The 12729-nt window shown below is 39.2% G+C and overlaps 2 protein-coding genes and 1 long non-coding RNA gene across 3 annotated transcripts in view; all 3 read right to left on the reverse strand.

The window, feature by feature from the left end:
• Nucleotides 1–3132, reverse strand: part of col12a1a (collagen, type XII, alpha 1a) — a 62341-nt gene extending 59209 nt beyond the window's left edge. The window contains exons 1-2 of the mRNA XM_062522576.1: nucleotides 3001–3132; nucleotides 1878–1981 (exon numbers count right to left, since the gene is read on the reverse strand). Of these exons, the coding sequence (XP_062378560.1) occupies nucleotides 1878–1947 (70 nt within the window). The 5' untranslated portion in view covers nucleotides 1948–1981; nucleotides 3001–3132. The remainder of the gene's footprint in view (nucleotides 1–1877; nucleotides 1982–3000) is intronic.
• A 2858-nt stretch (nucleotides 3133–5990) lies between these two features.
• Nucleotides 5991–7522, reverse strand: LOC134067574 (uncharacterized). Its single transcript, XR_009936521.1, has 2 exons — nucleotides 7275–7522; nucleotides 5991–6609 (listed from the first exon to the last, which is right to left on the reverse strand). It is a non-coding gene; the product is annotated as an uncharacterized LOC134067574 (long non-coding RNA).
• Nucleotides 7523–8866: 1344 nt separating this feature from the next.
• On the reverse strand, nucleotides 8867–11910 carry LOC134068075 (cytochrome c oxidase subunit 7A2, mitochondrial-like). Its single transcript, XM_062523581.1, has 4 exons — nucleotides 11781–11910; nucleotides 10687–10776; nucleotides 9494–9578; nucleotides 8867–9089 (listed from the first exon to the last, which is right to left on the reverse strand). Exons 1-4 carry the CDS (start codon nucleotides 11802–11804, stop codon nucleotides 9034–9036), a joined length of 255 nt encoding a protein of 84 aa, XP_062379565.1. The 5' UTR covers nucleotides 11805–11910; the 3' UTR covers nucleotides 8867–9033.
• Between the last annotated feature and the right edge of the window lie 819 nt (nucleotides 11911–12729).

Here is a 12729-nt window from a genome sequence, read left to right on the forward strand (position 1 = left end):
AATGAGCATGCAGTTTGGATTAGGCAGCTGGAGTGAGCTACATGTATGTTTGCAGGTGGGTTGTGGCCAGAGGGTGGGGGGGTGTTTAGATGATAAGAGTGTGAGGGCCAATAAAGGGAAAAAAAGAACATCATCAATGGGGGGGTGCAGGTTAGATGATGAGTGTGAGAATATCTTCTCAAAATGGGGGGGGGGGGGGGGGGATGGTTAGGTGATGAGAGTGTGAGAATATCATTTTAAAATACTTAGAAGAGGAAGCCATTACACATCAGGTGCACAGGCAGACGACACACATGACCGGAGCAAGAAGCTTCGGCCATGGAGACCACTCAAAAAAAGAGGCTCACCAACCTGGCACGTTCAACTGTATGTTGCTTTCCTGTGTCCAAACGAGCCCTTTGCTGGACCCACACACATTGTGCTGTATGGGAGTAGTCTTCACCAATTCCCAAATAGTGAACTGAGCACCATTGCCAACGAACCATTAAAATGTGTATACCATGTGACAAATGACTCGCACACGTGATGACACAATTGATTTTTGCTTGAATGTGTTTTGTCCAGCTTTTTAAATGATACGCATAGTGCACAGTATTCATGAATTTAAAATGCCGGACATACAAATAGAAATACACTTGTTGCTTTAGGAAATGTTATTATTGTTTGTTGACATCCACCAAATGCTTTTCTTCATTGCCACTGGAGTGCCAGAGGATCCCACTGGCTTAGGAAGAACACCTCTCCCTCTCCCAAGAGGGCTCGCCTGGCCTGGCCAGTGTCAATAACCTCTGTCTCAAGTCAGCCAGGCATTCATTTTGGCCTGCGCAACTGCCAGGCAGCTAGCAGAAAGGGCTGGAGTCTCCCAGAGAAGGAGAGCAGATGCCAAAGTAATTCCACACAACATGTGCTGACATTAAACATTACTGCATATTAACTTTCCATATGAATTGCAACTCAGCATTTTTGAAAATGTCTGAAAGAAGCCTAAAAGGCTCTTTGTCTTTGTGCTGTCTGAGGACTAATTTGCTTCTCTCATATTACATATTTCCATTCTGTTGCTGAAGATATATGGGGAAAGACATCTGATACCCCAAAAAAGTTTGAGGGGAAAGAAACAGAAGTTTCCATTTTGTCTTCCAATTTACTGTAGAGCCTATACAGATCAAACATTTTTTGAAGAGAACGATATCTTTGTTAAAAGCTTGAAATGTTACTGCTTAATTTGGCATGCCTGAATGTAAATTAAGGATGAAGAATATGTTGAAGGGATTCCTGATAAGTGAAATATAATAAAGGTGAAAGTTGACAAAAGTTCTCTTAGGTCTAAAAATGTGTGATTTTTACCTGATTAAAGCACCTGATGGGGTTTTGTTTCGTTGGATGGGTCTGACAGTCACAAACTAAGAGAGACTGACGAGGCTACCAACTCATATTGATGACTTCATAGGTATGTTGGGACTACATTATTGGCTACTGACTACTAAAATGATCTCAGGAAATGTGAAAAATCATTCTGCTTCAAATGTTACCCTGCTCTGAGTTTATTTCCTCATATTTAACTAATGGAACTATACAAATTGTTACATTAGTTTATGTCCCGAGATCTCATTAGCAAATAATTAATGTTAAAGATAATCAAGGGTTTCAGCTAATTTGTTCAACACTTTGCTTGTTTGTTTAGCTGAGAATACCCCTAATCACAAATACATAATAACCAATCATAATAATATGCACATTATACATAAAATAGACAGTGAAATGTTGACCATGTATTTCTGGGTGATGAATCACCGAAGAGAAAGCTGTTTGGAATGGTAGGCCTAATCATAGAGGCAGGGAGAGAAAAGAGGGAGCAAAGAGGGGGGAGTGACCATTACCTTGTGCATCTACTGAATTCAAGAGCAATGCAAGGAGGGTGGCTGTAGCCACCAATAGTCTTGTCTTCATTTTCAAGCAGGAGGTCAGCAGAACATGAATAAATCTAGAAGACACATCAATGATTTATTAATGAGCCTATCTAGCATTGAAGACTTCATGGTTAAATATATGCCTAGCTAAATAACGAGGTAAGAGTAGACTAAATTTAGACGATGTGGAACAAAAAAAATGCACGCACAGGGAACAAACAGGCGAGCTTTTATTATGTAAGACAGCCTTTGCCACCTAAAAATCAAGTAAGAAAAAGGCTATCCCTCACAACGAGAAATGTATCTTGTCCTCTTGAATAAATTATATCATGAGATTGTGTCTTGCAAAGGCCTCCTACCTAGACCATTCTAATCAGCCATGAGTGGCAGTAGGCCTAGGCTATACTAGCCTAATTTAAAGAAAGGTTGGCAGCTCGGGGAGAGTTAAAATTGATATCTGAATTCATACTGTATGGTTATTGAGCGCCCCCGAGTGGTTATCTAATTAGACGTCGATTGGCAACACTGAGGTGATATTTAGCCTTTTAAAGCATGCAGAGTTCAAGACAACAAAATCTTAAGAGAGGTTGAAATTGTTTGATAGCGGAAAACAAACAAACAAACAAACAAAAATAGGCCTACTAGACTAAATCTAAAAATGGCCCATTTTAAAACGAACCAAACCTTTTGTCTAATTGAAACTGCCTGATGAATGTTGGACCGTGCAAGGCTATTAGAATAAATAGCCCAAATATGGCTAATAGGCCTACATAAATAAGCAACTAGGTTGAGTAAGAAAGTAAGTAGCCTAAACAAATAAATAATTTGGCTGCCCATAAAATCTAAATTTTACCCTAATTATAATTTGTGGAGATCCCATGACATAGCCTAGGTTATGTGGTAAAAAGAATAAGCAAGCCTTCAGCAAAGCCCTGAATTGTTTTTTTTTTTAAAGAGAGAGAGAGAGATAGGGAGAAAATAGGCTGCTTACCTGGACTTAGATAAATTAGCCTAAAATCACACCTAGAACAGTGATAAATAGCCTAATTGGACAGATTAAATAGTCTAACTGGCTACATTATTTTAGACTTACCTGATAGGTTGGGAAAGTATAAGGACTATGCGTTTGCGGAGATGCCCCCCTCAGAAAACCGGTGAAGCTCCTACTGGGTGCTGAGAGACGACTTCTCTAGTTGACTGCTTGAAGCTCAGTCTGCAGATGGAAGCTTCTTGAGGGACAGCCTCTTTTCAAGTGGGACGGACGGAGCTTTCCTCAGTCGCCTATGCGACTTAATAGGGGGCTGTTCCTGCCTCTCACTTTAAGAAAGTAAGTGAAACTCTGCTTAACTCAACTGAGTCCTGCTACAAATGGGGCAAAATGCCCAAGTGCATGGAAGCACTCCCTCCCTCACGTCCGAGGGATTTATTTCTTAGATGTAGGCTATTTCTTGATGCATCTATTTCGGTAGCCTAGATGCAACAAGTGTTGGCTATAGCTAGCCTACTGCTGTCCGTTTCTTGGTGTTGATTTTTCACAAACAGGCTTCAAGTTGCTATCAATAAAGCAAACAGGATAAAGCCCGTTCACCGGTAATTAAAACTGGAATTCACTAATGGGCCATTTCACTTCGATACAATATCCCACTGCCCTTTTCATTAATTTTTTTTGTGTCCTGGCTGGCACTGAGCAATGTAGGCGAAGTTAATTCTCAGTGCCAAAGATGACAGACGTTTGCCCAAACGTGTCTGGCATCATTGGTGGGGTGTTCTTTTTTTTCCCCCCCCAAATCGCAATTCTGTAGGCAACAATAGGTTTAATAATGATGATCATAGCCATCAAATATAAATGCCCTGTTTGCAGCATTTCTCATATAGGCTATTTTTAAGTTTGTCATGAATTCATAATAATGTACTAGATAAAAAAAAAATAATAGGCCTACAAAATAAAAAGGTAGCCTACTATACAAAACCAAAAATGGTTCTATTGAATGCTACATATGGTATCGCTAAATGGTTCTTTAAATCATTTTGAAGAGTACATCAAAGAAAACCCTAAGGGTCCTTTAAAGTATGGATGGTATAGCCTAGTACCCAAGAATCCCAGAGTATGGACATGCTGCCCTCTAGTGAACGTACTGTAAATGCTCAATATAACAGTGCTGGGATAGTTCGGGCATTTTGCATGACACAGCAACTACGGCTGTGTTCGAAATTTTGTGCTAAATACTACATACTGCATACTGGTCAAGTATACACTGTGTACTGCACACTACGCCCCCCACCCCAGTACGCAGTAGCCGTCACCAGCAGCACAGCGTACTAAATCACTGTTTGAAATGGGTGGTAAGTACTAGTCGCATACTGATACTGACGTGAACCTAGCGAGCAGTATGCAGTGTGTGAAAAATTAGATTTTACCAGTATGCAAAAGTTCCCAGGATGTTGTACTAATGGTGGCAAAATCCTCAGTGTACCAATGATGCTCACTACTCAGATACTGCATCCCATAATGCATAGCGATTATTTCCAGTTTCAGAAAAAATCAACAACGCTGGCAGACAGCGAAAGGACAAGCCTATGGCAAACCGGAGGCGAAGAATACAAATGATTATTGTTTGGGTGTTTTGGTATGGAACGTTTCGTGGCTTCTGTTATTGTGGAAGTTTGAGTAGCCTAGGCTACTTGTGTTCATGTGCAAGTGAAATAGCCCAGCTTATCCAAAGTTAACATGAACTAGCTGGCGTTCAATGGAAATGAATGATATTAGAAAGCTAAGTCGTAAGCATCAAGCTTGTCTAGCTCTTGTTAACGTCGTTATTAAAATTTACCAGTGTTCGCTTAATTATTAGTTATCGTTCTTGGTGTGAACGACCCTCTCCTTAGTGTTCTGTATAACTGTCAGAACTCTATTCATAAGTTTAGTCAGCGCCGCAACAAAGCGTTTAGCCATACCAACTTTGTCAGCATTTTTGGTCGACTAGTCTGTGACCTTTACCATCGCTAGCGTATCTGATGCACCTGTGGAAAACAGCTGATGGATTAGTAAAATCAAGTGAGCAAGCTTACGGTGACGTTGGTCATTTTAACGCAATACCGCAATGCATTCTAGAGAGCTCAACGTAGATTTTAATCAATATCCTACCATGTTATAGTTAGGCTATGTGTTCTGTTCCAAGTAGCCTATTTAGAGGTAGACTTGAAGAAACTGTCTAAACTAATCAATTTAAAGTGAGCGCAATTACGTCTGATATTTTGGGGAATTCTTCACGTTTATCCCGTTAGTGACACATGCTCAGGCTATAATGATTTGTGTTCGTTGCTAAACGAAGCGAATCTAAATGTGGAGTACTGAGCATGTTCCTCCAGTCTAGTTGTGTCCAGATATAGGCATTTTATAGCCTACAGTGATGCATCTACAGCCTAAAGCACGCACCGCCACCTACTTGCAAGAAAAACGTATTGGCAATTAGTCGAACTACCTCATTCATTTGTATAAGACTGCAGTGGGAAACGAGTTAAGCTGAAATGCATTTATCATTGCATTTCAATTCTAGCGTTCTTGGAAATTTAGAACATCACAAGTTTGCTTTTGTTTATGTAAAGCACGTTGTATGAAATGGGCTATAGCCTATAAATAAACTTGACATGGCAGGAGGATTGTTCTGTTTACTTATCAAATCAGCCAGCTTTTGGGCTACACTGGAGTCTGGACATCTGGAGAAAGCATAGCCTACCCATGAAGAATCTCTGTGTGATGTTTCATATATAATATGTTTATGGATAAATAAAATCACCTAAGCTTATTAGGATATAATGGAATTTAAATAACAGAAAAGAATACTATGAATTGATACAAAAGTTATAAGAGTTAGGCTAAGAGGATGCACAAGCTGTGAAATCAGGTAAGTGCAGTGTTATAAAATTATTGTTGTGCTGCCATCAGAGTGCCAACAATGTTCATAAAACATTTCTCTAGTGTTGATCAGTGGAGAGAGTAGCACTTCTGTGTGTCCTACCGTTTTGATATGTCTTAGGCTACCTCTCTGTGGTGAGAGCCAACAAACAAGCAAGGAGAAGAAGGTCTGCAATACTGATGGTCTTTAATCTCGTTCTTCAGCAGGAATTCAGAGTGATTAGACCAATATGCCTAGAGAAACTAACAATATTGTAGCCCACAGTTGTCTTTTCTTATGAAGGCGTATGCAACCATGGTTAATGGATCAAAAAGGTGTCATTATTGGCAAGACTTGGGTTTGCAACTAAGTGAAATGTGAAATTAAGTAAATGTAACTGTGCTACACTGACAATTGATAATCCCATAATGACCACTGTATGACAGTTACCTTACAAATGACACTAAACATTGAACAAAATACTTTCAATTGATTAAAATGTCTGAACTTTAACATCAAGAAAAACAACAAGTGCACATTCTCTCAGAATGACCCCAGGGGACAATATTGCTAACTGAATGGCAACACTATTCTATCTATTGTCCGTCTCCTCTTTGGAGATGTGGATCTGCAAGAACGACTTCTGTCAATGCCCTTGTGGACACACTTGAAGTGGACTGTGATGGAGGCTGGGGGAGAGACTGGAGGTTGTCATCATTCAGTATTGGTTATCCAGTGCCACCTCCTACAGGGTTGTTGCAGAAGCCTTCGATGTTCCCAAGACCACTGTGCATGACGTTGTGCCAGTCCTAGAGATAGAGGTTACATCTTTTACCATCTTAGACACTTTCTTATAAACACTCATTTAAAATCAAATATTAGTAAGGAGAAAATTATTTTCTGCCATTACCATTTTATTTTCCATCATTAGGCTATACCAGAGCCCTAGACATTCTCTGGTTATACCCAAATCCGGCTATGATATCACTTATCAAAGAGCAGTAGGCTTAAACTGGGAACTGTTTTGAACCAGGTGCTCATTTCTCAGTAGATACCAAAGCAACTTAGCTATCAAAGATTTTCACATTACACTTTTGTAAATTAAACTTATTTTTTAAAAGTACGAATAGAGTTCTGTCAGTTATAACTGACAGAATACTTAGGAGATAAGGGCCGTTCACACCAAGAATGATAACCATAACGATAACTAGGCTATAAATAAACATTGCTCTCGTTAATGTGAATGACGACGTTACCTAGAGGCTAGAAAATCGTCATGCTATTTAGCGACTTAGCAAGCTAACAGGTTTCTACCATTCATTTCCATTGAGCGCCAGTTAGTTTACGTTAGCTTTGGTTAAGTTGGGCTATTTATTCACTTGCACATACACAAATACAGCTCTACAGTAATAAAACTTCCACAATAACAGAAGCCACGAAACATTCCATACCAAAACACCCAACTAATACTCACATTTGTGCTCTTCATCTCCGGTTTTTGCCATACTTGTCCCTTCGCTGTCCGCCATTGTAACTGAAATTTTCTGAAGCTGGAAACAATCGCTATGCATTATGGGATGCAGTATCCCATCAGTATAACATCCGGGAAACTTTTGTGTACTGGTAATATTACATTTTCCAAACACTGCATACTATTTGCTACTTCACGTCATTATCAGTATGTGACTAGTATTTAGCACGCAGTTCGAACACAGCATACGTCACAGCACTTTACTTCCTGTTTCATGGTTGTGATGTCATCAAAGTGCGCTGTGCCATGCCGCCATCTAGTGGTTAAGGAATATTTCACACCCATTATTATGATATTAAAAGCCGCGCGGTTGAAAATTGACACAAAGTCGTTTGGGTGATCCATGTGATGAATTGTGTTTTTCTTTTCATACTTTGTTACTTTATGAATGGTGGTGTATTATTTAGGTACCATTTTGAATGTCATTACTCTGACATTCAAGAAATAACGGCTGCCGTTTTTCGTGATCCATGGGCGCTTAAGTGATCGTTTTTGATGCCGGACTATTTTCTTCAGCAAGTTTCTGGGGTCACGAAAGTAAAGTGTTTTTCTTCTCAAAACCATATGCGTTCAACAGAGTGATATATTTGCACCACAAAAACGTTGTCCAGCTGTCAGTAGCGCGCAGTGATAGGAATCGCGAAAAATAAGTAAGTGATAACGAGGTTTGAATTTTTCCTGGACAACGTTTTTGTGGTGCAAATATATCACTCTTTTGAACGCATATGGTTTTGAGAAGAAAAACACTTTACTTTCGTGACCCCAGAAACTTGCCGGACTACTTTCTTCAGCATCAAAAACCGGCTGGATCTCGGCTCACAGGACGCTGTTGCGGGTTAAGTCAGTGCTGATGCACAACGTTGCTGACGGGGAACCCATATAACTTCGTGTCTTAAAACCCGAACTATCCCTTTAACCACTATTTAACCAGTTGGCTTGAAATGGGGCTGTTTTTAATCCATTGTTTTTTAGAGTGTGGTCATATAGTTAGGCATAAACTGTCTGGTTTAAAATTGTCAATCAAATAACCAAATCAATATGCACTCTCCACTATGTCTGGGAAATGTAAATAAATAATTCCCCCATTAAAAAAACAGGCTATAACCATGCTGTCATGATGTATATGACATAAGCATTTGGATGCAACATGCTATCTGACATATGGGGGATTTAGTGACTATGATTACTGTACATGTACACTTTTAACGCTGTTTGTACTAATATATTATTGTATATATTAATGTCTTCGAATAAGGTTTCTTTTTCTTTAGCCGGATTCATTTTCATTTTCCTTATTCTCCAGAGCTTCAAAGAACTCCTCAGGTCTTTGCTGTGACAGGCACAAGCACGACAGTCAGCACTTGTTTAGTGTTGTTTAACGCGTGGTTGCTATGCAAAATGCGTACATGTTGGCAGGTCTGCATATTGAGCAAAAAGATGTGTCGAAAATAAGTACCGACAATTTGAAACACCTCTTGAAAATTTCTGTCACTTGTTCTTGCTCACGTTAAACAAACAACAAACAAACAAACACACACTGTAGAGATTTTTATTTACTATTTGTTGATTGCAACACCAATCAAGTATTGATCCCATTCACATTAAATAACACTCATTAACGAGACACAAGACTCCCTGATTACAAATATGTACATTGGCAAAAAGTTGTTGTACACAGGAGTAAGTCAAATGAATCAGTCTTTCAGGCTTTCTTAGGACAAGCAGCTTGGAACAGCTCGTATAAAAGGTAAGCAGTGCCTGTTCAAAAAGAAGGAAAAACAGATAAGATTAATTTTCCCCCCATTCATGTCAAACTGGTAAATATACAAAAAAAAATACAATAAAAAAAAATGTTCATAAACAGTGAGGTAAAGTAAATTGAACAGATCATACACTGACACTACTCTACGACTAAAGTTAAGGATATCTGGCTTTCGGGTGAATTTTAATGTTTCAGTAAAGAAAGTACTGAAACATTGAACTGTTGGACTTTTAAAAGTTTCAACGTTTATTTAAGCATTTAAAAGTTTAGAGAAGGTGCCATTACGTTCACCTGTAAAGGTTATAGTGGATTTTAGGTTCATCATGAACTTTCACCCGAAAGCCAAATATCCCTGACTTTTTGTGAGCAGTGTATAAAGTCAAAACTGAAGTTCACCAACCAGTAATAGTCAACGTCATGGTGGCCCTGTACAGAAGAGCATCTTTGGTACCTCCCTTCAGATGGATGGGAATACCATTGTCCTCCTAGACACCGATAGAAACATATTTTATTATGGAGATCAGGGTGTTTATGAGAGCTGTAGTGTATGAGCACCTATGACTACACATGAGCTAATATGCATGTTCACTGTTATAAAAGCAGGGAATTAATGTATGCTCTCACACTAGGGGAAACGCCAGCTATTAGACTATGTGCTGGTGGCCTAAAACCTAAAAAAAAAGCCTTGGGCTAACCCGTCTGTCATCGAAATAAGCCAATAATGACACTGCAATATGGCCCAAATCTTTGAAATCGCACCACCTCTGGATCATATTGCAGGTAAGTTCATGTACAGACGTAGATTGCAATGAAAACATAACACAGGATTATCCCTTTAAGATAGTCCATATCATCGTCAAGGGGGTCCCCCATAACAGATTTAAATGTACAGTGCAAATGATTGCCTCAAGAAATATGTCTCCGTTTCAGCGTACAGCAGAAATAATTAATTACCTTTTAAAAAATTTTTTTTTAAAAAAAACCTCTGAATAGAAATGTCAATCAGACCAGTATAATACCAGAGGCAGAATCACTCAATTTCAACATCCAGAATTCAACATATGTGACCAATGACCATGTTAAAATGAACATAAAAGAAAACAAGGTGTTATCGTTATCAATTGCAATTAAGTGGCAGGTAATATCAAAGCAGTCTATTCTCTAATACTTCTTGGAATGCAGACTCAAGAGCGTGTGTCAGCATCTACCACAGTAAAACAGCTGCTCAAGCAAAGCCTTGAATCAGATATTGTTTGCATGTTCTGCTAAGGGTACTGACCCATCACACTGCATTCATGCATTAGTTATCACAGCCTTCACTACCAGAGAAACCCTGGTTAGCATAACTGTATACTTATCTGGTTTTCTACAAAGGCAGAAAAAAAATATCACTCTAGAGCCTGGGGATAAAATGAAGACTTAACCGTAACTTTATCATTACCATCATATAACATCAACAGAACTCATTTTGTTCTGAAAACAGTATAACAGAATAATAAATGACCATCAACAAGGGATGCACATAAGTATAAGAATCTGGTCACATTAATGGCAAAACAAAACAGGCCATCAAGTTTCCTCAGCCTGACTCACCTGAAACATCTTCTGCTTCATTGGGACTTTGTTGTCAACTTGCCTACAGACACTAGTGCCAATACTCCTCCTGGAAATATGCCTGAGGGCCTGAAAACACAAGATGCATGAAATAAGGACTTATTTCAGATGACAGCCTTTAAGACACAACTACAACAATATGCTAAATACAGAGCTTACAAATGTGTGGGAAAACAGTAGCCTAATATTAATATAGTGAGAGACTTATCACGTATATCAGGATGTGTCGTGAGGGGGAGCACGTAGCTCTGCCATCCCCATAAGGAACATACATTAATGTGAATTAGCTACGTCAAGAGGGCTATTAATAACTCCCTACACAGCAATGAGGATAAATACTTTAACATGAATTAACGTCTATTAACATATCCGTTTCTAATTGAGTATGTGACTAGATCAATTCAGCTATGCAGTATTTTTTATAGATCAATAGCTGCTACAGCTATGCAGTATTTTCATGTCAAGTAGTTGTTAACCTGCACTACGGCCGTTAAACACTTGGCAATGACGATTACGACACAAATTCTCAAATTGTAGCAGGTAAACAAAACGTTTTGAAACCACTTTCTTTGAAACCGGTGATTTTCGTAAGAAGGTCACCACAAATGTGGCTAAGAACAGCATCTTAAAGACAAAACAACATTGGTGTTGCTTAATACGTTAGCAGTAATGCTGATTCCTAGTGCGAAGTTCAGGTTTGCGAATGTTAGCATAACCTAAATCAAATTACGAAATAAATATGTTTCGGCTTTGCTTTGTCGGTAGCCTACATTAGTTCTTCGGTTGTTGTCAAGAACCAATAAACTAATCTTTGATAACACAAAAGAGTCACGATGCCATGGACACATCATTTCCATTAGACATGTTAACGTTGTAATGTTAACGTACTGTCTATAGGTTAACCATAGGGGTTAACTCAACGTTAGCTAACTTAGCATAGTGAGGTAACGTTAACATTGACCCACTGATGTTAACTCACACGAATGTAAGACTTATACAAAAGGGAATCATGTTCACAACAGCAATTTTTCAAAAGTTCACATAGCAAATATAAAATAAATACAAACACCCACCATAAAGTGCCTGTACATGGCCATTTTCTGTCTTTTTGACTTTAACCGGAGCCCGAAACACACAAGGACACAAAACCGCTCTTCCGTAATATCCCAGGTACCCTTGCGAGTACTTTCTTCTTCCTCTTCTTTTGGCGGCTGACAAACAGCTTTTGGTGCATTGCTGCCACCTTCCGAATAGGAGTGTATTCCGAGAGGGGGCCAGTCAGTCACTATTTCTGGATGATCACCAGTCCCAGCGCATCACAGTCTACATTCATAATCTAGGGTGTTTGATTTAAAGGGATATTCCGCCATTTTTGGAAATACGCTCATTTTCCACCTCCCCTCGAGCAAAATAATCGATATTTACCTTGCTCCCGTTCATCCAGCCATTCTGTGAGTCTGGCGATACAACTTTTAGCTTCAGCCTAGCATAGATCATTGATTCGGATTAGACCATTAGCTTCTTGCCTGCTAGCTTCATGTTTAAAAGTTACTAAGATTTCTGGTAATTTTCCCATTTAAAACGTGTCTCCTCTCAAGTTAGAAAGTGCAATAAGACCAACTGAAAATGAAACCTGGCGTTTTTCTAGGCTGATTTGACATGGAACTACACTCTCATCTGGCGTAATAATCAAGGCAACTTGCAAACGTACCATAGGCGCAGTGATATCGTATGCAGCATCTGAAAATAGTCCCCATAGACAACAAGCAGTAGTAGTGCCAGTAGTTTGCAAGTTGCCTTGATTATTACGCCAGATGAGAGTGTAGTTTGATCTATGCTAGGCTGAAGCTAAAAGTTGTATCGCCAGACTCACAGAATGGCTGGATGAACGGGAACAAGGTAAATATCGATTGTTTTGCTCGAGGGGAGGTGGAAAATGAGCGTATTTCCAAAAATGGCGGAATATCCCTTTAATACACATGTGGAAAGGGACCCGATGAAACCTATGAATAAATGGCCTTC

The sequence above is a fragment of the Sardina pilchardus genome, chromosome 20 (assembly GCF_963854185.1).
Source record: "Sardina pilchardus chromosome 20, fSarPil1.1, whole genome shotgun sequence".
NCBI classification, from domain to species: domain Eukaryota; kingdom Metazoa; phylum Chordata; class Actinopteri; order Clupeiformes; family Clupeidae; genus Sardina; species Sardina pilchardus.

What these genes read in the sequence shown, in the direction of transcription:
- LOC134068075 (XM_062523581.1), bottom strand. Translation starts at nt 11,804, where the DNA reads ATGGCCATGTACAGGCACTTTATG. An exon ending in TGAAGCAGAAGATGTTTCAG is followed by an intron (nt 9,579 to 10,686) that starts GTGAGTCAGGCT and finishes ATCGGTGTCTAG; the next exon opens with GAGGACAATGGTATTCCCAT. An exon ending in CATGACGTTGACTATTACTG is followed by an intron (nt 9,090 to 9,493) that starts GTTGGTGAACTT and finishes CTTTTTGAACAG; the next exon opens with GCACTGCTTACCTTTTATAC.